The following is a 27361-nucleotide window of genomic DNA, read 5'->3' as shown; positions in this document are numbered from 1 at the left end:
GCCCGGTTTTCTTGGGCTGGTGTTTGCACGGGTGTGAGAGATGCTACTTTCCATTTCCTGCATGAAGTGTGGACACTTAAGGGGACCTGATCATTAGTTCACTTCTTGCCTAGTTCACTTCTTGCCTAGCCCTCATTAATTGGCTTTAAAAAGTGTGAATTCTCAAATATCAGCCAGTCGGAGTATCTCTGAGGGGAAGATGTGGTCTCTCTGTGCCAGGAATCTTTGAACCAACATCAGATCCATTCAAGGGCTTTCCAGAAGGCATCTGCATCCTGGTAAGATATTTTCCCAGTCCAAATGCATTTCCTATTTTAAGTTTGTGAAACAAAAATTTCTTCTCTTACGGACAAATTCTTTTATACTAAGAAAAATAAAAACAAACATTGGGTTTGGATCTCTCCAGAGCTAAGACAGTAATGTGTTATAGGAAGACATAGGAAAATAAAAAAAGAATACTCTCAATTTCCCTTGATCAGGATTTCTGAACTTTGGCACTGTTGACATTTGGGCCAGATAATTCTCTGCAGTAGGGGCGCTACCTGTGTGTGCATTGTAGGACGTTAAGCAGCATCACTGGCCTCTACACACTAGATGGCACTAGCACCCTCCTCTGTCACTGTCCTCTCAGAGCCCAAATACTTGAAAGCGATGAGAGGCCCAGAGGGACTACACCAAGCTAACTCCTGCAAGAGAGGAGAAAGTCGGTGTAGCCCCGAGCTCAGGCTTGTCTCATCTTTTATTGTGGTATCAAGACCTTGGCCAAGTAACAAGCTGAGTATACTTTCAAAAGAAGTACAGAAAGGAGTGTGTGAACAGGACAGAAACGATCTCAGTCTTCCCTACTACTGAATCAGAACATCTTCGCTGTTCAGCATGTGCTGTTTTCAGCACGTGATGTTCCCATTCTGTGCACTCAAGGCTTTTGCCCTCTGTGAATGCTTTTGCCCACTGTGTATTCCCTGTACTAAACAGGCCCCCGTGTTCCTGTATCTCCTCTAGTTGTGACAAGCAAAAGTCTCTGTAGAGGTTGCCAAATGTCCCCTGGGGGAAAAATCAGTTCCTCTGTTGAGAACCACTGGTCCAGACACTCCCAGGGGAGCTTGACGTCCATACCCCTAGGATGCTTTTGCGCTCCACCCCCCAAAAAACAAGTCTACGATTTTGAAATTCCATCTTTGGGCAGCTACTGAAGCAAGAGGAACGTCTCCTGTTTTAGAGTAAACTAGAGGCAGCTTTCTGGGTTTTATGGAAATAGGAGGATGCCCTGCCATAGGTGGGGATTTGACTGAGTAGCAGCTGCCTTGTCACTTTCTCAAATCCTTAGATTCACTCTTAGCAGAGGGGGCGAGATGCAGGGAGTTGTTGGTAATGATTTCTCTCGGTCATGTTTCTTCTAGTTTTCCTCCTTGTCTTGATTCTACTCATCCGTGGTGCAGATCTGAAGGGCAGAGAAGTGGACCACCCCTAACTGATACACGTGGCTTCCATTCCTCATGCATGGATGTCACAACAGGTCTATCTGTGTTATCAGGAACTCTGCTGATATTTTTCAGGGACCTGCTACAAAGACCTGGTGCTTGACTCTGGAAGAAATTCAGCATCAGCGATGTCGTTAGTGCCTGTGTAAATGAATTGTCTGTGTACACCTTAATAGTTCATATTTGTGTGACTGCGAACTCCCGGGACCTTCACAGTGCTGATATTCTACCCAGCTGTGGCAGGGTGGCTGCCTAGTCCTCAAAGTTTGCTCACATGAGAGGTGAATTCAGCACGCACACTAGGTGGGGTGCGCCTTTCGCGGGATGCAGGCTCCACGGGCCTTTACGTCCACTACCCAAGCAGCTAAACACTGATGGTACGTGATAGAAATTTGCTGCCCAATAATTCTTCCTCCATTTCTTTTGCTGAAAAGTCTCTTATTGAAATTACATTAATTTGTGTTTGCATTTAAAGCTAGTTTGGGCGGGGGAGGGGGGATTGGGGACCAGGAAACTATCAACAAAGACAAGAAACTAATTCGTGAATACCCTGTTTCCCAATGGACTAATCTCAGGAGTGATCACACTTGCTTTAGGTGAAGTTAGTAGACAGACTGTGACGCGTTGGTTTTCCAAGCTGACAGAATGCTCCGTAAGGTGCTGTCTGACCTGCCTTTATCCTCTGCATTAGTCAGTTGATGAAGGCCCTAAGTGGCTATTTCCTAAGACTTTTAGTTTCAATTAGCCTCCACAGGGTCCCCACCTGTGAAATTGTCTCGTGTGTGATGCTAGACAGTGGACGGTCTTGCTAATAGCTCCACCCTGCTTTCTCCTAGTGCATCCACTCAGGGAGAGCCTGGACCTGGTTCCCAAGGGTGATCGACAGTCACCTGTCAACATCCAGTGGAGGGACAGTGTTTATGATCCTGCCCTAAAACCCCTCACCATCTCTTATGACCTGATCACCTGCCTCCACGTCTGGAATAACGGGTGTTCTTTCCTCGTGGAATTTGAAGATTCTACAGGTGAATCAGGTGAGGGTAAGATCCGGTGGTCTTGCCTGGAGTTAAAGGAACAGTGTCCTGTCAACACAGGACACGTCCAGCTCCCTCCATGGTAGTACTGATGTCTTTGTTAGCAGTGGCATGGAACTCATTGGAATTTTTTTTCTAATTGTGGAAAAATGCACATAACATGAAACTTACCGTTTTAACCATTTTTAAGAATACAGTTAAGTATTAAGTACATTCACCTTATTGTGCAACCATCACCACCGTCTGTCTCCAGAAATCTTTTCGTCTTGAAAACCTGAAACTCTACCCATTCACCAGCTCCCCTTTTCCCAGCTAACAGCCCTGACAACCACCAATCTACTTTCTGTCTCTGTGGATCTCACTACTCTAGGTACCTCATTTGAGTGGAATCATACGGTATTTGTGTATTAGTCCATTTTTGTGTGACTATAACAGAATATCTGAGACTGGGTAATTTATAAAGAACAGAGGTTTATTTGGCTTCCAGTTCTGGGACAGCTGCATCTGGTGTGGGCCTCAGGCTGCTTCTACTCTTAGAGGAAAGTGGCAGGCAGCCGGCGGGTACACATTGCCACTCCAAAAGGGAGGAATAGGCCAAAAGAAAGGAGAAACAGGACCCAAACAAGTCCAAAACCCAGCAGGGCAGACATTTAATCTTACAGCTCCAAAATAATCTTCTTTGACTCCAAGTCATGCATCCTGGGCACAGTGGGTGGTCTGGGTAACCCACCCAGACTTGGGCAGCCCCAACCCAACAGCTCTGCCAGGCTCAACGCTGGTGCCTATGGCTTTTTGAGGGCAGCGTTGCACGTTGCCCTGGCCCTACAGTTCTGGGGTCCTGGCGGCAGACCCACTCCCTTGGCTGTACGAGACATTTCCCTGGTGGGGACTCCCTGTGGGGCCTCCATCCCCACTTTCCTGCTCAGCATTACTCTAGTAGATGGCCTTTGCCATGTCTCCGCCCCTGTGGCAGGTCTCTGCCTGGGCCCCAGGCTTCTCCATATATCCTCTGAAATCTGGGTGGAGGCTGCCACGATTTGTTTTTCTGTGGCTGGCTTATTACACTTAGCATAATGTCTTCCAGGTTCATCCATGTTGTAGCATGTGACAGAATTTCCTCCCTTTTTAAGGTTGAGTGATAATCCATTGTGTGGATATAAGACTTTTCTTTTATCCATTCCTCACCTTTTCACTATTGTGAGTAGTACTGTTATGAACATGGGTGTATAAATGTCTCTTCGAGACATTGTTTTTAGTTCTTTTGGGTACATGCCCAGAAGTGGAATTGCTGTATCATCATTACACTAACTTCTGAGAATATGAAAAAATTCCCTTCTATTTTTTCTGCATGTTTCCTTCTACTACTATAGGTAATATTTTCTATTAATAAATATATGTATCTCTGCATAGATTTTATAATTGCTATAGACATAAAATGAAATGAACACTTTGCCAGAAATCTATTTTCTGTGTGGGTGCTGAATATGTGCTAATTTTCCTCTGCTTGCTGACTTTTCAAATAACTTCTATATTAAATACTGATACTATTTAATCTGATTTTAAATTATAAGATTGCAACATCGAGCAAAAGGATAATTAGGCAAGAAAAACATTTTATATTTTTGGTCACCTGATAACATGTATGTATTTTGTTACTCATTTATTCATTCAACATTTACTGAGTGCCAAACATGCACCAGGCACTGCAAAGTGTCAGGAATACGAACCCAATTCCTGACTCCCTAGAGTTTAAAATCTAGTGAGAGAAGCACCCTTGAAGTTAGAATTATAAAGCAAGTGTGACTTTAAAAGGTTTCTAAATGTGCTCTGGGACCACAGAGTAAGGCATGTGATGTAGACTGCTCAGAGGAGTTTATGGTGATTTCACTGAGGAGGGGACATCTACATTGGGTATTGAAGGATGAATAGGAGTTTGCCAAGAGAACTAGAAGGGCATCTTAGACTGAGGGAAAATCGTGTTCAAAGGCAGATATGATAGTATGTTCTGGAAATGGCCAAAAAACAAAGTGATATGGCCAGAGTGAAGAATGTCTGATGTAGGAGAGGCAGGGACAATGGTGGTCATTGAAGCCGACAAGAGCAGGTGGAGGGCAGGCTCATCAGACACTCTTATTGTTAAACAGGACAGTGGCATGGCATGATTTCATTTAATTCATTAGTCAATTAGTTTACTGTTTTTACATTAACCCAGGCAACAGAGCAGGGCCGCAAGGTCAGATAAATCTAAGTGAGAGATGGTAGGAGCCAAAACAGAGGCTGTGGCAATAGAAATAAGAGAAAGAGCAAGTTTAGAAAGCATATGTGAAATATAAACAACAGAACTTGAAGGTGCAGTCCTCTGAAATAGAACTGAAGGCAAAGTTGACCATGACCTTGAAGATGCCTCACTTGGGAGCCTCGGGGAATGCTGGTTCCAGAAAGAAAGCTCATGAGTGATGGATGATGAGTGACTTGGAGGGAAAAGTAGGGAGATCATAAGGAAATGGAATATCTGCTCACAACTTTTTTTCTGTAATTTAGTTGTAAATGTTGCATCAAAAATAAAAAGCAGCACATTTTAAGTGGTCATCCCTGAAAGAAGAAATGTATCTTCAATGATTGTCACATTGGAAAACTTTTAAGGAATCTGTTTCTCTCAAGATAAGCATCTTCTCTGCTTTAGATGCAAATAAATTTGCATCCTTGCTATGTAAATTTTTCTTTCCCTGAATAAATCTCTCTATTCCAAAATAGTATTAATTGCTGCTCTTGCCTAAATTTCTTCCTGTTCTTTATTACTATTTCATTTTGCAGCAGATTGTCATATGCTTTTCTCAGTGGCTTTAATTTGGGTGAGGAAACATGTTTAAATATCATCTGTGGAATGAGGCTCAGTTTATTTTGGAGCGATTTTGTATGGTCATGTGTTAAAACCTCTTTAATGGTATTTCAGCTGCACTTGGTGTGTTGAAATGCAGTCAAATTTGAAAGCTTCGAGGATGCAGCACTGGAAGAAGATGTTCGGCTGTGACAGGAGTATTTTTAAAGGTAACGAAAATCTCGCCAACTTTAAATGATGTTTTGTATGCTAGCATGAAAAGATACATTACAATATTGTTATTCATTTTAAGAATACTGGGATCAATACATTGGTTAGATAATCAATGCTTGAAATACAGGATTGTTAAGAATATATTTTATATCTTTTAAATGATTTAAAATTGCACTATCCAATATGGCAGCCACAAGCCATGTGGGGCTACTGAACACTTGAAAGGTGGCTAGTGCCATTGAGGAAATGAAGTTTTAATTTTGTTTAATTTTAATTCATATACGTTTCATTTCAGAACTGATATTTAATTTAGGTATTGTAAAACAAGAAGGTTCGGAACCACTTGAGTATGTGTATGTACGTTTTGAGGTGTAAATGTTTAAAAATCTAAATACAGATCAACTATTTCTGATGAAAACTTAGCATCCAAATTGATGTGTGCTGTAAGTGTAAAATACGCAACAGATTCTCAAAACTTAGTATGGAAAAAAATGTAAACTTAGCTCAATAATTTTTTCACATTGATTACACATTGAAGTGATAACATTTTAAATATATTTGGTAAAATAAAATACATAATAAGATGAATTTTACCTGTTTCTTACTTTTTAAATGTGGCTACTAAAAAGTTTAAATTACCTCTGTGGCTTGCATTCTATTTCTATTCTTAAGTACTGGTATAGAAGGATAAAAGCATATAACTAAGTAAATAATGGTTAAAATGTGCAATTAGTTAAAAATATATTTTAAACAGAATAAAAAGATAAAGGCAAACAACTATAGGAAATGATTATAACAGGAATTAATATTTGCGAGTGCTCTGTGACTCTGTATTTGCTAAGTGCTTAGTTTATCTTCCCAAGAGCTCTCAGTGCCAGTACTATTGTCTCCATTTTTCATATGAAGAAAGTGGAGCTTAACAAGGTTAAGTGCTTTCCTGCCGGGTCACACAGCTAGCTAATGGATAACGGGTGGTACATTCCTATACCACACTCATGGGTCCTCTGAGTTCCTGAAGGTTTAGCAGCTGCAGGTCTCCCACAAGTATCTTGCTTTAGTCCACTCTGGAGGCTGAGTGTTTAAAGGAGGCCCAGGATTTGTTTTAATCAGGTGTGGTAAGATGTTCAGACATGGGAATGACTGTCGTGAAGGAAGAGGTTTGTTATAAACACAGACCACTTGAAGCAGGAGGCACAGCACATGTATAGCTACACAACTACGCCAACTGTCGGGATAGGGCCATTGCTATGCTAATTGTATGGCCAGGGCAATTCATAACTCAAGCCAAAATGTTGCATTATTTTAGTTATACTAAGTTTCCATTGGTATTGTCAGGGCTAGGGCTCAGGCCTTTCAAACCCATTGTACAGACTGGGTCACCAGACCCCTCACACACAGGCCAATGCTAGGTAATTGGAAAAACTCCCGGGAGCCATTGGCAGACATCAGTCCTCAGCTTCATCATCAGCAGCAGCTTATAGGTCTGGCAGCAGCGGCCTCTCGGAGGGTCCCAGGGACACTTGCAGCAACAGCCTCTAGCAGCAGTAGCAGCATCCCCGAGACAGAGAAGGGGGCAGCTGTGGAGCACAGCTGCTTGTCCTTTATACTTAAGTCCGTAACCCAGGACACCTGGGTGCCCACGCGCATCTACATCAGACAATAGCCAAGGAACACCTGGGCGCATGTGCATATTTACATCAAATGCTCCACACGATTCTGAACATCTGAGGGGCCCTGACCATTTTCCTTCACTTTCCCTACAGCACACCATGCAGGGCTACTTGATGATGCACCAGGGTTGGTGACAAGGCAGAGGGAGCCAGGGGAAAGTGTGGGCAGGAGACTTCACTGTGGGTTTCTTGGGAAGGAACAGCAAGGCAGGGTAAGCAGCTGAGGATCTGGCTACTTTGAATATATTCAGCGTGCTCTGGGGTGGAGGGTCAGTCCCTAGTTGTCTCATACCTGACCCTGGGTAGTAAGAGCAGGAGAGTCGTGGCCCCATGAGTAAGAGCCCCATAAAGGAGAAGGTTGGGGTTGTGGGCTGTGGATTGCTTGGCTGGCATATGAAAGGTGCTCCCCCAATTGTTTGTGCACTATAGGAATTAGCCAGCCTTGGGGGGAACAATCCCTCCAGTGTCAGCAAGGCCCCAGATGTCCAAGCATCAGTTACAGAAGCTAGAAAACGTGGTTATTATACAGAGGCTCCTGGAGCATGCCCTTGAGGCCTCGGGCTTGCGCTGAAAGCTGGGCCTTCCTGTGCTCTGGTTTGCTCTAGAACTTCAGCCTCCAGAGGCCCTGTGGGCCGAGGCCTGGTGAGTCCCAGCGGCAAGCGAATGGAACCAAGGCCACTTTCCCTGCAGACCGCAGGCACATCTGCAAACAGCCTGCTCATCTGCTCTGTATCTCATTTAATTCAGCAGTGTTCGTCACATTCTAAATTGCCAGTTTAAGTGAGTTTCAGACTGTCATTTGTTTTTAGGTAATCACCAGGTGGTTGATTTTAATTTTCATTCCATTCACTTCTGTAGTCGATGTCAATTGTTTTTAAACCTTGCATTTTCTCATTTGTTTTTCTTTAGCTACACAAACATCATAAAGAGCTACAGAAGTTGGTGGATACTTTGCCATCAGTTAAGCATAAGGTAATATTTTTTCCTAAATCACTTGAAGTATATCTTGTGTTTCAATCTCAGAGTGGAGACATTACCAAGGCACTTTGAATCGGGAAGTGTAATTAAGTGAAGTATATTCAGGTTCTCTTTGAACGTTCCCTTAGAAGGAGACTTGCCATTTATGATGCTGTGTTGGGAAAGCCCCTGGCCCTGGGTTACTTTGCAGGGGACAGAAGTGATTGCGTTAGTGGGCACTGAGCTTTCTGGCTTTACTGCCATGCCTCTGAGGACTTGAGGACTCAGGAACATACTGCTGCCTCCTGTTCTGTTCCTGATCAGTTCTTGTGAAAACACTCAGTGCAGCCTTCTTTTCTCTAGTTACCCTCCCAAGTCGGGGAGCAGAGAAAAGTTTTACAGAAACTTGACTTTTCCAGCTGGAAAGAGAAATGATCCCTCTCCTTCAGGTTGGAAACCTTTGTCCAACCCCCAAGATTAATTCTTCCATATTCAGAATCCCAAAGGGGCCTCTCCCTGGAAGTCCATATATTCCCCCATCCGTCTGTCCCCCTACCTTTTCCCCTCTCCTTTCCTCCTCCTCTTTCTCTTTCTCCCTCTATCCCTAGTCCAGGACCCTGGCGTCTCCTAATCTGCACTGTATTTTAGAAAGGAGAAATGCTCAGTTAGTCCCTCTTGAGAAAAAGAAGCCTTGTTTCTGCACCAGCCACTGTCTAATACCTCCCAACGATACTCAGAGGACAGCACCTGCTGTAAACCCACTAGAATTGAGGGAGAACACGGTTTTGGCTGTTTTTCCACTGGGGAGTATCAGAAATGCAGAGCCGATTGCAGAAACAAAGCCTGGGCATGATTCTGTTCTAAGCAGTGACTCTTCAGGGAGCTGCCCAGAGGTACCTGGAGCTCCCTGGACCACTGCTGGTCCCTGAACACCCCAGAGAATCATCATTTCATCATGCGATTCCTGAGTGTTTCACCACTAAATAGTGACTCGGTGACCCCCATCTCTTGGCCAGGACAGCTTTGTGGAATTTGTGTCATTCAACCCTTCCTGCCTGATGCCCACTTGCCGGGATTACTGGACCAGCTCAGGGTCTCAGACTACCCTGCCCCTCTCTGTGTCTGTCACCTGGATTATTAAGAAGCAGCCAGTCAAGGTTGATCATGATCAGGAACGTTCTTCCTGCAATTTCCACCTAAGGAAATCCTAATCTGCCCATTTAAAACAAGGCTGGGTCAAACTTTGGCATCAGTTATAATGTCTTGTAATGTTTGTACATTTTTATTAAAATGTGCTAACATCTTGTCTCAGTTTGCAGATGAATTTGGGGATGTGTTGGGAAAATATAGGAAAATAGGTTCCCTCAGCTGTTCCGAATCTTGCCGAGCACTTGATGTAAATCTGCACGTGCACCCAGGTGTTCCTTGGTTATTGTCTTATGTAATTGCGCATGTGCACCCAGGTGTCCTGGGTTATGGACTTAAGTATAAAGGATGAGTGGCTCTAATCCACAGCGCCGTCTCCCCCACCCCACCCCCCTACCCCCGGGATGTCCCCAGTGGGCCACGGGGAGGCCAATACTGCTGCTGGAGGCTGCTGCTGCCGTTGCTGAGGACTGAGATCGTGTCACCTGCCAATGGCTCCTGGGATCTTTCCCAATTACCTAGCGTGGACCTGCGTGTGAGGGGTCTGGTGACCCAGTCTGTGGAATGGATGTGAAAGGTCTGAGCCCTAGCCCTGACAATATGTGTGGAAACTTAGTATAACTAAAATAACGAAACATGTTGGCTTTAGTTATGAATTGCTTTAACAATACAATTGGCGTGGCTATTAGCTATTGCCTCAACCCGACAACTGGTGTAGCTGTGTAGCTTTACAGGATGCTTCAAATTAACTAGAGAGAAGAGCTAAATCATAGAAGGACATGAGCTTTTTACCTCTATACTGGACAATGACATGATTTATTATACATGTATTGGTAGATTATAAAAAGGAACACCTTTTTTTTCCACTGACATTTATTATAATCTGTTGGTAGCACACAAACCAATATTAATTAAACCAGAACTATGCGTACATAGAAGTGGGCAATCCCATGTGCCATTCTATGGGAACTGTGTGTCCTTAATCATCATTTCTTAGTGTTTTGATCTGCTTATGCCGCTCAATTTCTTTCTGCAGACGCTCAGTCTCCTCCTTGTGATGAGTGATCTCCACTTCATGGTGCTTTCTCAAGGCTGCCAGTCGTTCTTTAGTCAGCACTCAGGACGAGCCTTCCTCTTCGGCCTGCTCTCCCTTTCCGAAGGCTCCACCAGCTTTCCGATGCAGGTGCAAGCTGGAGCCTCGGCGTGCATGGTCCTCACACCCACACACGGAGGCCAGTGCGCAGCTGCCACGTCTGTTAGTGCTGCACCTCTCCTCAGACCCTCTTCAATGCAGAGATGATGTCTGGAAATGGATGTGCTCAAAACCCTTTAAAGTCCTGAAGGGAGTTTTGCTATAGAATCTCAGGATACAGATAGAATCCAACAATCTCTATCCAGAAATTTTAATGAGGTCAGTTGTTTTGAATTTGGGATTTATTTTTCACTTAGAGACTAAGATTATGTGTTGATTACTACATCAACACAAAAATCCTGTTTAATACATAAATTAACCTATAGTAATAACTGCTTTTACTTGTTTGTATTGGATTTTTATTGATGAAAAATTTTTCACAAGAACAAAAGCTTCCAAACTCTTTTTTTATGAAGCCGGAATAACAGTGATACCAAAACCCATCAAAGATTGGAACTCCTCCCTAGTCCCCCAAAGTAACAATAGGCCAATATCTCTGAGAAATATTTAGCAGAAAACAAAAGCTAATAAAATATGAGAAACAGAATCCAGCAGTACATTAGAAGAAATATATACTTTGTCCAGGTAGGATGTATTCCAGAAGTGCAAGGCTGGTTCAGTACTAGGAATGATATGCTCATGATGACTACATTTCATCCCATCAGCAAATCCAAAGAGAAAAATCATAATCATTTCCATAGGTTCCTAAAATACATTTGAAAAAACTCACCATCCCTTTATAAAAAAAAAATTAATAAAACGGAAACCAAGTGAGGATTCCCTAACTTGGTGAAGTAGATGAATCTCAGTTCAAAAATGAATAGTATGTTTGAATTGGAAAAGATATCTACTAACTGCACTGTTATTAGCATAGTTAATATTAAATTAAATTGAATTAAATTCAGGTCGGAGCTAATAAAGGTAGACCAAAAAGATAAAGAACAGTAGAGGAACAAAAACTGCTACAGAAATAGATAATTCGGCAATTAATGGAGTACCGTATTAACTTATAGAAATCAGTTTCATGACACATATAACTCACAATTAATTAGAAGACATAATGAAAGAAGGAAGTTTACTTATAACACAAGCTAAAAAACTACCTTGTGATAAACTCAACATGAAGTGTTAAGAAGACTGTAGTTTCCCTGCGGGACACAAAAGACTCCAATTAGTAAAATTTGTACCATGTTATTGAGTAGAAAGATCATAGAGACACCTTTGATGTCAATTCCTGTTCAGTTGTGATCTCCTTAAATTTAATGTGGTCTTAATAAAAATACCAACAGAATTTTTAAAGTAGAAACTTCTAGGGTTTAGGTGGAAAACAAGCAAGAATAGCGAGAAAACATTCTTAAAGAGAAAATGAGGGATGATTAGACCCACAATAAAGCCAAAATAATTAAATAGTATGGTATTGGCACATCAATAAAATTATCAATCAGGGGAAAGAAATAGTCAGACATATGCTGAATACATGAGAATTTAGTTTGTGAAAAAGATAGCAAGGCAGTTCAGTGTGGGAAAAGGTAAATTCAGTAAATGGTACTAGGGGACACCTGAGCAGGCATTTGGGAGAAAAAGTTGGATCATCAGTCCTTACAAAAATATATTCCAGATGGAACAAAACTTTAAAAAATAATGCCATAAAAGGCTTCCTGTCAAGATGGCAGAATAGACAGTCCCCAGTGTCACTCTCTCCCACAAATCAAATTTACAACTATAAAAAAGCAACAACAGCCAAGCTGGGCCTGCTGGAGCTCAGGGGAAGAGGAGGAGAGACCTACGGAGTGCGTGAAGGGAAGAGAAGTCACGATGAGAGAAAGAAAAAATCTCACCGACCATTTTATGCCACGGATGCTTTAAGGCTGGACCTGCTGTGTGCATGGAGCAGGAGCCAGCAAAAGCCACAGCTGTGCCCTTTGGATGAAGTTACTTGGAGGCGGCAGGGGAGAAGAGGGCCGTGGTGGCTCACAGGCCAGCAAGACCACTAATAGGGTTCCTGTGGACCTACACAGGATAGAGGAGTCACAACAACTGAAGAAAAGGAGCCACTCAAAGGCCAGTGAGTCATTGCAAGGGATGGCGCACAACCTGTCCCATGGGAAGTGTTTCCAGTATGGGCAGTGGGAGAGACAGGCCCACCAGAGGAACCGTGGGGCACAGCAAGGACAGCTGATCTGCCCCCCAGTCAGTGTAGGACCACTCAGAGGAGACTGGTCAGGAATATAGAACTGCATGGGGTGCAGTTTGATGAAAAGATTCAGGCCCAGATCAGAGTTTGTACACAACCCAGGTGCACCATGTCTCTGGAGAGTCAGAAGTACCTGTAAAGTCAACCATTAAAACATGAGTTGCACAAAAAGCCTTCCCTAGGGAATCAGCAGCAAAGCAGCAATTTAGCTCAACCACACAGCTCAAGTACTGGTCCCCACAGGAAGTTTCCCCATTTTAGAAGTAAGCAAAGGACAAAAAGTTAGTTTCAGCCCAGGCATACCACCAGTGTCTCAGGGCCCACCCAGGGACTGAGGTATGGAACTGGGCACTGGACTCCCCCTCCCACAACCAGGCACACCACCAGCACCAAGGAGCATGCCAGAAACATCACCTCCATGTGGGTGGCCCACCGCAGCCACCACAATAACCACTGCTTCCACGGAAAAGGCTATATGCTACAACCACCATGCATATGATCCGCCAGCCACTGGAGTGCATTGACATGAGGAAATTCACCAGCAGAGACCAAAGAAAAGAAGAGGATGTCTCTCTCCACAAAGCCCATTCCAGAGCAACAGAAGAAGCATCTGCTTTATGATAGTATTGGGGGACCTGAACACATCTCTCAGCATTGGACAGAACATCTAGGCAACAAATCAACAGAGTAACCATTACTCTTTCAGAAGGAAAGAAGAAATCTAGAGTAATTAGAGGGGAGAGGAAGAAAGGGATGGGAGAGATTGGACAAGGGACATAAAGAATAAGTACGATTCGTAACAATATATATGCTAGTAATATTGATTGTTGAACCCCAAAGATAAGTATAACCAATTATGGTTCAATAAAATTTTTTTAAAAAAGTTCATGTAAGTGGAATAAAAACAATCATTGGCTTTGAAAAGTGTACAAATTTGGTTGGTAGGAGATAAAGATAATACATTAAATAGTGAATTATTGAGGCTTAAAATTATACTAATAGTGTTCCAAAATTAGAGGTAATAAATGTAAGTGGATCTAATTAAGGATGAATTGCTTCAATAGTTCACTTATTTAGTATTTGAATTCATTCAACTAACAATTAGTTATCCCCTCTATACTGATTACTATGCTATCTACTTTATATAGCTTATGTAAAATTCAAGACAACCTCATTTTATAGAACATAAATCTGGGGCCCAGAAATATCAAAAATTTTGTCTAAAATTGTATTTAGATACTTATTTGATTGATCAAAGTTTATGATCACCTTATATGTTTGATTTTATACAGTTGCCTTTTCAATGTTCTACATGAAAAATTGGGTTTCTGCCAACTGAATTGGATGTACCTGGGTTATGAGCCACATAATTTAAACAGCTGTTCTTTTTTAACAATATATTATCTATAATAATTTTAAACAGCAAAAAAAAAAAAAAAAAAAGGAAATGAAAAGAAAAGAAAAATAAATAAATAAATAGAAAATAATGCCTTAAAAGTACTTGGGTAAGGATAGGAAGATTCTTTTGTATCTCCACATGGAGGAAGCTTCTCTAACTATAAATCAAACCCCAGAAGCCACCAAGAAAACAACTACCAAACTAGACTACATAGAATTTTTTTTTAAATCCTGCATGATGAGAATCACTGTAAACCAAAGACAGATGATTAAAAAAACATTTGCAATTGTGTCCACTCACTCAGCCATTATTTAGAGAGTGCCAGCTATTCTTCTAGATGTTTGGTACACGATAGTGAACCAAACAGAGAAAGAGCTAATTGCCTTAATATGTAAAAAGTTTCTAGAAGTCAATTTTTAAATGATCAACAGCAAATGGTATAAACAGACTCTTACAATTAAGGAAACAAGAAGCTCATAAACATGAAAAAAGTTTCAACCTAATTCATAAAAAGGGATGAAACAAGATGAAACTACTACACAGAAATACACCTGTCAAATTAGCAGAGACCCCACGATAGTGAACCAAACAGAGAAAGAGCTAATTGCCTTAATATGTAAAAAGTTTCTAGAAGTCAATTTTTAAATGATCAACAGCAAATGGTATAAACAGACTCTTACAATTAAGGAAACAAGAAGCTCATAAACATGAAAAAAGTTTCAACCTAATTCATAAAAAGAGATGAAACAAGATGAAACTACTACACAGAAATACACCTGTCAAATTAGCAGAGACCCCAAAATTTGATCACCCCAGTGTGGGTACAAGTGTGAAGAAGGGGCAGCTTCACGCATTGCTGGTGAGTGGTAGTGGCACATGAATAAAGATATAAATCAATGAAACAATAGGCTAAAAAGTATTTTGATTCACTAGCAATTACAGTATTGAAGGAAGGTAAAATGCTAAATTGGTACCATTATAGTAGCTATCAAAGCGCAAATGCACATAACCTTTGCTGAGGAATTTATCCTGCACATAAATTGCACACCTAAACTATGATACATGTGCATGGTTATTCTTTGCACCATTGTTTGTAGACATCCTAAATACCAGTCACCTGTATGGTATTCCTTTCCCAAAATTTGTATCCTCAGTCTAAATCATGAGAAAACACAAAATAAAGCTGATGGAGGAAGGACTTCTACTTCTTCAAAAGCATCAAGGTCACAGCAAACGAGGCAGAACAACTCAGAGTGGAGGAGTCTGAGGAGGAGTGGATCTTGGAACAGATAAAGCACACTAGCAAAAAACTAGGGAGATCTGAATAAAGCCTGGGGTTTACATAACAGTACTGACCCAGTGTTAATTTCTTAGTTTAATGAGTACATCGTGATTATGTACAATAACATTAGGGGAGATGGGTAAAGGGTCTCGACCTCCGCACTGTTGGCATGTGGGGCTGGATCATTCTTTGTTGTAGGGGTCTGTCCAGGGCACTGCGGGATGTTCAGTTCAGCAAGACTGGCCTCTACCTACTGGATGCCTGTAGTACCACCCTCCCAAGATAGTGACAACCATAAATGTCTCCAGACATTCTCTAATGTCCATTGCAAACTCACCTGGTTGAACAGAACTAATAGACACTAGTGATACTCTGATATCAACTAACTAATGAAATCCTTTACCTCCTGATGCATGAGGAGAAGAAACAAACGTCTTCCGTGTCTATGAGAATGGCTTTTTTTTTTTTTCGTGACCGGCACTCAGCCAGTGAGTGCACCAGTCAGTCCCATATAGGATCCGAACCCGCGGCGGGAGCGTCGCTGCGCTGCCAGCGCAGCACTCTACCAAGTGCGCCACGGGCTCGGCCCTATGAGAATGGCTTTTAATCGACACGTTGATTTACCATAGAAGGCGTATCTAGCAGTGATTCACTTAATGACTGCCTGTAGTTCACCAGGAGAAGGTTGCGGTTTGTCAGAGGGTCTTTAGCCACAAACCTGAGATATGACACCCTGGGTTATATTACAAAAAAGACATGGGAAATTCTGTAGACATCAGAAAGAAAAATACATTGTAAGAGTCCATACCCAGTGGGTTTAGACTGTCCACTCTGATGCCATTGCTATGTTGAGAGATATCTTAGCAAAGTCATTTCTATCATTGTGAAAACTCTCTTCAGAAGAAAACTATAGCATAGGAATATCGCTGTGTTTTCAAAATCGTATACGTGGGGATAATTCCTTAAATAAGGGATCAGCCAAAAAAAGAACTCATGAGTGAATGGACAGTGTTAGGGGTCTCATTCCCTGCACCCCTTGGGTCACCCACCCCGCATCCCAAAACGCTTGGCCCCCTCTGACCTCAGAAACGTTTTGGTGCTTCCTCATTAAGCTCTACTAAGTGTTGTCATCACTGGGCCATCTGTCTGAGATTTGAGCCAAGTCTGTTGCCCGATCCTGAATTCGTTGCCGGCTTCTACTTTGTCTCCCCCGCACTGCAGCTTTCCCACGGGCTCGACAGCTTCCTTCTGCACGTGCTTTTGAGGGAAATGACTTCAGGAATAGATTGTGTCACACCAACGTGAACAGACTTTCTAACTTAAGCACTACAGTCAATTACCCAGCAGCCTTTGGACACTGGTTTTGAAGTTAGATCTTTTCAACTATTAGAGGAAAAGGCCTCATTTTACTCCAAGAGACCAGTAGAAATGAAAGGACAGAAATGGCATTAGGATTCAGAGAGAAGACAGGGACGTATGATGGGTGAAAATTACAGGAGCGTCCACATCAACTCAGCGCTATCAAGGCTAAAACGCAAATCCTAGGCGGCTTTCGCCATTTCCTTAAGAGCTAAATTGCAGAAAGTGACATTACCATCCGTCCTAGAAGAAGGAAACGTGCGTCGCCGTTACTTATGGCAGTGAATCAGTTACTCGATTTTATGTGTTATGGTCGTTCTCACAGTGATGAGAGCGAGCACCCTTCTGTCAATAGCTATCTGCAGTTTTCCAGACCAGGCCAAAATTCTCACATTTTCTCCCTTTAACTGTCAGCTACAAAAGCAGAGGCAGCTACTAGGCCCTCGTGCCCGAGCCAAGGGCCTGGGGCCAGCAGTGGGAAGGACAGGGGCTTGAGCTTCCCTTGTCCTCCGGATGGCACGGGGTCCCCGGGCAGCCGAGCGGTCCCCTCGTGCATATTCGCTGAATACCTATTGTCTTCTAGGCAACGCGACACAGGAGAGAATAAGACTGTCCAGGATCCATCTTTGCCTCTGGTGGGGTGGGGGCAGAATAAGACAATAAAAGTAAGCAAATGGTGCAGTGACTTCAGATTGAGAAAGTTCTATTGATAAGCTAAAATAAGGCGATGTTAGAGAGGAGAAGGGGTTGCTGTCTCAGATTGTGGGCAGAGAGGTAGTTTTGAGGGACTGATTTTGGAGACAAAATGTGAAACATGATGAGGGTGATATGTGAAAATATAGTGGCACGGAATTCAAGCCAGTGGAAGCAGCAAGAACAGAGGCCTTAGACAGGAAAGAGATATGCAGGAAAGCCAGTGAGCAAGATGAGCAGTAAGCTGAGGAGAAAGGGGTTGGAGATGAGTGTGAGGAGGTGAGACCTGCTAGAATGCTAGACTGTGGATTTGTAGAAAGTGTGAAAGCTCTCCCTGCTGCAGGGAAAGACCTGCAGGACATCAGAAGGGGAGTTGTGTTTTGAATCAACTCCTTGAGTTTCATTATTAACTTATTTGGTAGCTACTGTCCCCAGCAGACACCAGAGGTCCACACATGAGTCTCCTGGGCGTGGAGGGTTGGTGCATGGGCAGGGCAGCCTCACTGTCAAGGGTCAAATTGCTGCAGGGCTTCAATGACACAACCACAATGTAAAACTTTAAGAGTTTTTAGTACTTATGGAACCTGGGGTGTACAAGGCATGCCTGGAGGAGGCCACATATACAGGGAGGTCAGGGAGGGAGTGCAGGTGGGCTGAGTGGGAACCCTTGGGCCAACACTTTTATAGCCAAACAGGTTTTCTGCAGGGAGTTTTAATTATTGGGTTTAAAGCAAGCAGGTGTCTGATTGGTCCCTCTAAAGGAAGCAGTGGGAAAGCAGGTAGCCCAGCCTGCTAGGTAGAGGACATGCCCCTAAGTCTTTATCTCTAGCCTCCGGCTGAAGCCATCCAGGCAGGGCATAGAACTGGAAACTGTGTCAAGGGTGACTGAACTTTTCTTCTGGTATAAAAAGTTAAACTTATATTCAAAAATGGATGTCAAAGCAACATAAAACTATAAGCACTCACTGCAAATTACTAAAACAAATTCACTTTTTAATTATTTTCCTGGAGAAAGACCTGAAAATAAATGACACTGTTTTATTACAAATGTGCAGAGATCCTGGTTAACTTGGACAACAAAAGTTCAAATAAGCTGGTTTTACTATATCAGACATAAAATAAGAACTGTAAAATTTGAGTGTTTTAAACTGTTTTCTACATTTATAAATCTTTGTAAATGATAAGAACTGAACATTATTACTAGCAGTATTTTTGACTACGTGTATTTTTGATTCTCCTCGCCCCCCCAAGAGAGATGTTTGGCAGTGTCTGGAGATACTTTTGGTTGTAAAAACTGGGGGATTGGGTGCTAATGGCATCTCGTGTACAAAGAAGAACTACCCTACTCCACCTACTCTCAATAATCAACCAAGCAGCCAATGTAGGCATTTTCAAGGCCTAAGACCTTTATCAAAATTCAACTTATAGGTTCGTGATTCATGGGAAATATAACGCCTAAGAATCATCTAAGACGTAGGAATACAGTTATTGTAGTTAAGAAGTTATGCAGTACATATTCAGTACTAAAAACCATGATACTCTATGCATCACCTATAAATCTGATAAGCCTCTTAAATTATACTTTTAAGTAACTATAAACCAAAATTTGATATTTTTTGAATGATTTTAGTGTATAATTTAAATATATATTCCTACACCACCATAGCAGCACTCCTGCCCAAGAAAATGATAGCAGATCACCTGGCAGTAACAAAACATAGAACATTATTTTTCGGGAAGAATGAACCTGATCTTCACACACGAAGCAATGCATCCAAAATCAATACTAGCCAGGATGTTTAGGATTTTTACTTATTTATCATCAAAACATTTTTTTGTGTGTCTGACTCAGTCCAATTCTCTCACAAAATATCAAATATATTATATTCAAGGCACTCTTTTAAATAATGGAATTAAATGTTAAGTTGAAATCAAGTGCTACCTATAAAATGAAAATTTATATTTTATGGCATAATATGTTTTGTGTTATTCTGAAGTAATGAAGATTATTTCTATCTGTAAGTAAAACTTGAGCAGTTTTTCACACCAAATTAGGCTCCTTGCTGTTATTTCTACGAAATGGTTATAGGACAATTAGTAAGAAGACAGCTAATTTTATTCCCAGTGATCCAGGTGGGAAAAGGAAGCAGCCTGGTCTATCCAGACAAAGAAGAAGCGAAGATCTATGAATTACGTAATTTAAAACAAAATTCAAAATGAGTGTAGAAGTAACTATTTGAACAGTAGGAAGAGGAGAGGATGGCACTGAAAGTGAGATTCTAAAATTTACATGAGGCCAAGACAACATTTTTCTCCTTTTCAGTCCCCTCCTAAGTTTCTGAGGTGTGAGCAGAAGATTATGGAGCTTCCACAGAAGCCAAGCACACAACTGAGAATGTGCTAGTGCTGACACAAACGCCTGTAGATCCGAGAAAGTACTTAAGACTGAGTCTCACTTCTGATACTATGGGAAGATGAGGGCCAGTACTGCTGCAGTGCACACACAACAGGATGACGCTTTCAGCTGAGAATAAAACGTTTTAAGTGTTCACACGAGCTAATACTCTATATATACAGGAACCATACATCACTCTTTGCCCAGAAAACTTCTGGGTTATACTTGTTGTCCAAGTTTGTGGAAGATTGCATCAATGTACCCAATTCTTCACCCTTCCCTCTCCCCGTGTCCTTTGCTACGTAACTTTGGATGTTCCTGCACTATAGGGGCAGCATACTTTTTTATCCCTTGATTCTGGTCTTGGCCATGAATTTTGTTTGGACAAGATATGACTCAAACAGAAGCTTGAAAGAGATGGAACTTTTTAATACTAGAATTAAGGTTCTCTCAGTACTTGAGAGTGGATGGAAAAGCCGCAACCTCCATCTGAATTCTCAAAGTTAGGGAAGAAATATTTGACAGAACATGGAGGAAAACATCCAGCTGATTCAGTTCACTAGCTTTTCATGTAACTAAAAGCTGAAAACAGGAGAATATTCCTTCCCTGGTCGCTATCATTAAGAAGTAAACTATCCAAAAGGGTGGAATTGGGGCAGCAGAGAAAATGCCAAGTGTACCTTGTAAATTGAAAATATCTCCTGATACAACTCTCTATCTATTCCAAAATAGGACTGGACATAAAAGTTCAAATTCACTGCTTAGTCCCCAGTGCCTGGTATAGGGCCTGTACATAGGGGCTGCTCAATGACTACGTGAAAAATAAATAAATGGATTAATAGAAATCATCCTAGAAAAAAAGGTTTGTTTATTTATTTATTTATTTATTTATTTATTTATTTATTTATTTATTTATTTATTTATTTATACCATAAATAATTGTTGATAAAATACAATGACCCATGCCTACAGCAATTGCTAGAAACACAGAACTGAGCAAAATAAAACAATAAAAAAATAAATTCAAAGCCCTTATACACCTAATAGTCTGGTTTAAAAAACAGAATAAGAGAAGTACAAATTGATCAGATGATACTAAGTGCTTTGGTGGGAAAAAAAAAAAAATATATATATATATATGTATATATAAGGGATGGGTAGGTTGGGATGGGAGGACATTACAATTTTAAAGGGGTTGTTAGGGAAGGTCTCACTGAGGGGAGGGGAGTATTTGAATAAATTTTTGAAGGACGTGAGGGTTTGCCACGTAGATACAATTCTGAGAAGTAGAGTGTTCTGGATGGAAAGAAGGGCAGGTGCAAAGGCCCTGAAGCAAGAGTGTGCCTGATGTAGTTCAGACACAGCAAGGTGGCTAGTGTGGCTGGCATAGAATATTGGAAAGAGAGACTATCAGGTGAAGAGCTTGCATAGTTCAAGGGGCCAGATCTTGTTAGGCTGTACATACCGTAGGTAGAACTTTGGCTTTTATTCAAAGTACGGTAGAAACACATTTGAGCAAAGAAGTGGGTGGGTATGACTTCTGTTTTAAAAGTCCCCGCTCTCGTTATTTTGCTGAGAATGTACTAGTAGGGCAAAAAGGTAGAAGCCAGGGGAAGAGAATATTAGAGATTTCCAAATGAAAGATGATGGTGCTTTGACACTGGTGGTAGTGGTGAGAAGCAGTAGGATTCTGAATACGTTTTGAAAGTCAGACAGACAGCATATACGAAAAAACTAAACGTAAAGTGTCAGAAAGTGAAAAGTCAAGAATGGGTCCATATTGTTTAGAAGAACAAAAGGAAGGATGGAGTTGACACTGCTTGCCTTGTGTTTCAACTATGAAATGCTCTTTCCTAAGTATTCTATCTGTATATAGTTGCTTGGGTTACCTATATCTAAACTTCAGAAATATGTGACACATTTCTTTTATGTCTTCTAAAACAACTCAGGAAGTATACAAATTAAGCTCTTAGTAGTCATAAGATGTGGATGAATTGCATAATCCTTGTGTAAAAGTATTTATTTTCAGAGCAGAGTCATCAAAAACTATACCTTTTACTCCACTAAGTTCTGGGGGAAGAAGTGTGAGGAAGGCAGACGTCCAACATTGAAGAAGCATCTTGAGTCTTAAGATTGATACCACCCGGTTGGATTTTGAACTGCTCTTAAGTTTTTCCTTCACAAAACAAAATGGAGAAATATCAAATAACAGTGATCATTTGGATAAAAATCGCATTGTTGTAAACGTCTGCTGTAACCATTTATTCATAGTCTGGGAAAGAGCATTACATATTGGGAACAGCAAAGTGGGGAGTCGGAACTACTCTATAAATGGCCTGGTTTCAAATACTGGCGTCATCACTAACTGTGAGGGTTTAAACCAAATACTGGATTGAGTTTGCAGTTTCAAGTTTTTTCTCTCCAATAGGACAGTAATAACATCTTCCTCATGCCATTAGTGAATGAAGGTTAAGTGAAAAAGTAAATAATGCATACAAAAAATGGTTTACACAGCTCCTAGACTATGGCAATCACTTATTCGTATTACTTTGCTCCCTGTCAAACAATAGCAACAAAAACAACAAAATAATAATCTTTGGTAGGTATAAGAGAGGAGGCAAAAAAAGGCATTACTCTACTTTTCAAACCAAGTAAGACAGGAACTGAAAAACACTACTGCAGAAATAGCAATCAGAAATACAGACTTGAGGCTCTTTTAGATTGTACAGAGACTCTGTGAACCCAATTAAGATAAAGTGACCTTAACTGGCCTAAGGAAACTCTCACTGGTAAAATTATGAGAACACACAGATTTGTGCTGAATGCCTCTCGAAGAATACAACCTGAGGGCACATTCACAGAATTGACAGTATTATAATTGATTCTAATAGATACTTTAATATTAACGCAACAGAGAAAAAAATTGGGCCATTAGCATCCATGTCATTATTATTACTGTATATTTGCAGATCCTGACACTCAAATTTGTTTTTCACTAATACATGTATTAGTTTTTCCATTAGTCATTTATTAATTCTTATGTTTAAATATTATTTATGATTTGTAAATGTTACTAAAGCAGCAGTATCCTGGCATTGATTTGGATTTTATCATGAAATGACTGTCCAACAAAAAACCAAATAAAATAAACAAACAAATAAACAAGGGGCCTGGCTGGTTAGTTCACTCAATAGAGTGTGTTGCGGGCCGAGCCCGTGGCGCACTTGGTAGAGTGCTGCGCTGGGAGTGCGGCAACGCTCCCGCCGCGGGTTCGGATCCTATATAAGAATGACTGGTGCACTCACTGGCTGAGTGCCGGTCACGAAAAAACGCCAAAAAAAAAAAAAAAAAATAGAGTGTGTTGCTAATAACACTGGAGTCAATAATTCAGATCCCATACGAGCCAGCCACCAGAAAAAAAAAGAAAAGAAAAAAAAATGATTGTAATTCACATTCAACTCCCCATGTGCCCCATCTATACTGTCCCAGGGAGCATTCTCTGTGCTAGAATATTCTGGAGGCAACACTGTAAGAGAGGTGTGTGGAAGTTTTTCTGTGTTTTACTGGAGAATTGTCATACATCTCCAATGCTATGTAAAATGAAGTGATTGTTACAAACACGACTCTTCAAGTCCAAATGTGCTTCGTGTGGCCCAGTTCTCAGATTTTCCCTTGCAATAACAGGGTTAATGTTTTGGAGAAATATTTTTTAAAAGAACACTGCAGAAGTTGCTGCTACATCAAAAATCAACTTGGTTACTGTTAAAATTGTATTTAACAGACTTGCCATATCCAAGCTTCTATTTTTCGGTCGGCCATACACAGATGTGTATCTAAAGGAGGAAGTGCGTGATTTTCATCTTGTCTTGATAATTTTATTACAAATTATATAGATGGAAGGAATGTGAAATAAAGTGTGATGAAAGCCAAGAAAAGAAGGGGGTATCACAGTTCAATGGCTGAGAAAACCAATTTTGGAATCAGAAAGACATGTTTTCAAATCAGAGTTCCTCAAATTATTAGCTGTGTGACCTTTGGCAGTTTACTTAAGTTCCCTAAGTCTGTTTGCTGATTCTAAAAGGATTCTTAATACTCCTGTATCACTGGATTATTACGAAAATTAAGTAAGAAAATATGTATAACATTCTTTTCACAGTGTCTTGAACATTGTAAGCACTTAAATATTACACTTGGTCAATTATGTTATTACCTTCTTCATAATAATAATAAGCACTAATTATTATTATTGATTTGTTGTGCTCGTTATGATTATCATCACTAAGAAAAGAAGTAAAATAATTTATCTGTAATTGTCAATATCCATTCTTGGCTAATTTCACCTCACAGTTAACCTTTGGCTCAGTCCTTCCCTAAGAATAAGGAACGAACTTATGGATTGGAAAATGTCAGAAAATGTGTGCTGGAAGACAGAGCTTTAGGCCTAAGTGAACAGAGGAAAGGGGCTGCCCAATTCTCTCTTGGAACAATATCCTCTCTCTCTAAGATGGATTAAGAGAGGGATCCAGGCTTAGGCCAAGTCTTATGGAGGAGACCCAAGCCTATTGCTCTGATTCTTGCTAATGGTCTGTAGGTCACTTGTTCCTGCTTCTTATTTGGTCCAGCCTTTTCTTGTCGTACAACGTCAGATGTGGACTTGGTCAGGACATAGGTGATTAAGCTTCCCTTTTGTCAAAGGTACTAAGTCTCCATCCCCACACACCAGATGAGTAAAAATGTTTCCGAGGGACAACAATCCTTTATGCAAGAACATCCTCTAACTTCTAAGCTTCCATGCGTGCATTTAGCAGCAGCTCCCTGTGGCAAGTATAGTTACTGTCACATAAGCACATTCTTGGGGCAGAATCCTGTGGGGATCACAAGATTCCTTCGTGATCGAGGCTATTTCAGACAGCCGAGAGCAGGCCCAGAGGCTCCCTTTTTAGGAGAGTGTAGGTAAGGGAGGGCAGAAGGCAGGGATGGAGGTTGGGGACATTGAAGGGGTGACAGTGGAAGACAGCAGGGCCGCCGGGAACCCTGCTGACCTGTGGCCTCCCAGGAGCCGCTGCTGCCCCTGTGACCACTGCCGACCCGAACTGCCACCTCGGCCACCGTAGCTGTCCTAGTCGCCGCAGCTACCGTTGCCAGGATACGCAAAGTGGCGGCTGGAGCCAACCCCGGGTCTGGTGCGGTGAGGCCGGAGGTGGACATGGCGAGCAGACGGCGCCACGTCAGAGTCTGTGTTCGGGATGAAGACCAGCGCTGGGACCAAGTAGGTCCCGGAGACGTGTCCTGGGCTTCCACTGAGCTGGTCCAGCTGCCTAACTGTGAACTCGATGGGCTTGAACAAATCGCTGCTTTGGTTACCTCGGTTCTCCCCTCGCCTACCGGCAAGGAAAGGCTGGCTCTGGTCCTGGAAAGTGAGGATTATATTCAAAAACTCCTGCAGCTGTTCCGCACTTGTGAAAATCTAGACAACACCGAAGGCTTACACCGTTTCCATGCAATTATTAAAGGCCTGTTCTCCTTCGACAGCAAACCTCTGTTTAAGATCATGCTTTCTGATGAGTGTATCATGGATGCGATGGGATGCCTTGAATACGATCCTGCTTTGGCTCAGCCAAGATGGCATAGGGAATTCTTGAGCCAAACTGCCAAGTTCCAGGAATTTATACCAAGAACAGACTCTGAACTTAGGCAAAAAATACGTCAGATGTACAGAGTGCAGTACATATATGACGTTCTGGTGCCTCAGCCACCCACATCTGCAGATAATCTTTCTACTCTCCAACATTTTATTTTCCTCAAGAAGGTTGAGATAGCCAGCATGCTGCAGCAAGATCGCAAGTGTTTGTCTGAAGTTTTAGCAAAGTTTAAGGATAAGACTCTAGATGATGACAAATGGCGTGAATTGGTGCTTTTTTTCAAGGACTTCTGTGCATTTTCTAAGACATTACGGCCTCAAAGCAAGTATAAGTTATTCCAAAAGTTGACACAATTGGAAATTCTTCCTGCTCTTAAAATCATAGTGAGTGCTGATGATGTGCTAATAAGATCGGCTGCTACAGATATATTTACTTATCTAGTTGAGTACAGTCCATCGAAGATCCGAGAACCTGTAATGGAGGAAGCAGAGAAGACTGAAGGTGATGACCTTTTCATTAATGTAGTGATTAAACAAATGACCTGTGATACTGATCCTGAGCTGGGAGGTGCTCTGCACGTGATGGAACATCTGCGCACTTTGCTTGATCTGGACAACATGCTGTCAGCATCCAATAAAAACGTAAGATGTGATTTTCTAAATTTCTTCTATAAACAATGTGTGCATAACTTCATAGCACCACTTTTGGCCACCACTTCAGAAGACAAATGTGAAGGAGGTAATATATCCACCGAAAGCAAAAATTGCCCCAATAATTATCAAACAGCACAGCTGCTTGCTTTAATTTTAGACCTACTCACATTTTGCTTACAACAACACACACATTACATAAAAAGCTCTATTTTGAGCAATGATTTGCTAAGAAGGGTCTTGGTTTTGATGAATTCAAAGCACACTTTCCTGGTCTTGTGTGCTGTTCGCTTTATGAGAAGGATGATTGGCCTTAAAGATGACCTTTATAATAGTTACGTCATCAGGGGAAATCTGACCCAGTTGTAAATGCTTTTCTGCATAATGGAACCAGGTACAATATGTTGAATTCAGCTATTATTGAGCTGTTTGAATACATAAGAGTGGAAAATATCCCGTCTCTTGTTGCACATATAGTCAAAAAGTTTTATAAGGCACTTGAATCAGTTGAATATGTCCAGACATTCAAAGGATTGAAGATTAAATATGATGATCGGAAGGACAGGAAAAGTCCAATACAGAATTATTTGCGTTCCATCCCATATGGTAACATACCTCAAGGAGGTGCCAAAGTCTCGAGGTAAAGTAAGAAATGTGTTTTAAAGAAGATATGGGAGTAGCAGTCATGCCATCATTGGAAAATAACTTTCCAGATTCTTATGATCAATTCATGGAGACGAAAAGACCAAAAGAATATTGGAACGAGGTAGGCCTTCCCAAAAGAAAATCACCTGGTGACTTAAAATTGTTTTCATTTCCTTCTGCTGCTGCTCCTGATGGAACAAGGAGCCCAAACGGTAGCGGCGTAGTTCGTTTAGTGGATATTCCAGATGATGACGATGAAGAAGAAAATAAAGATGAAGAAACATCCCCCAGGGAAAGACCTTATCTCAGCAAATAATATCTTTATGGAAGACCCTCAACATGTGCTTCAACTAAAATTCTATACATTTCAATGAGATGAAAAGTCTGATTCCAAAAGCTTTCTTGTGTGAGATATGCAATAGCATATATGATGAGCTTAAGATGGTTCAATTCTGTAAAAAACAAGAATTTCCATAAACTTAAAAAAAAAAAAAATAACCAGACTTGCTTGATAACTTGTTAGCAAGAAAGTCTTAGTTTGGGGGAAGACACAGGCTGATAAAGTAATAT

General features: G+C 41.3%; 1 protein-coding gene and 1 pseudogene across 1 annotated transcript; both read left to right on the top strand.

Annotated features, from left to right (window-relative positions):
* The first annotated feature begins 594 nt into the window (after window positions 1–594).
* LOC134367793 (carbonic anhydrase 5B, mitochondrial-like) lies at window positions 595–9405 on the top strand (annotated as a pseudogene).
* A 15655-nt stretch (window positions 9406–25060) lies between these two features.
* LOC134367791 (serine/threonine-protein phosphatase 4 regulatory subunit 3B-like) lies at window positions 25061–27107 on the top strand. The gene is given in 4 exon segments (XM_063084494.1): window positions 25061–26267; window positions 26427–26501; window positions 26504–26755; window positions 26758–27107. Coding segments are annotated over 4 exon segments (1884 nt in total).
* The last annotated feature ends 254 nt before the right edge of the window (window positions 27108–27361 follow it).

The sequence above is a fragment of the Cynocephalus volans genome, chromosome X (assembly GCF_027409185.1).
Source record: "Cynocephalus volans isolate mCynVol1 chromosome X, mCynVol1.pri, whole genome shotgun sequence".
Taxonomy (NCBI): Eukaryota; Metazoa; Chordata; class Mammalia; order Dermoptera; family Cynocephalidae; genus Cynocephalus; species Cynocephalus volans.
Note: the sequence above shows the minus strand (reverse complement) of the source record. Positions and strands in the feature narration are given on the sequence as shown.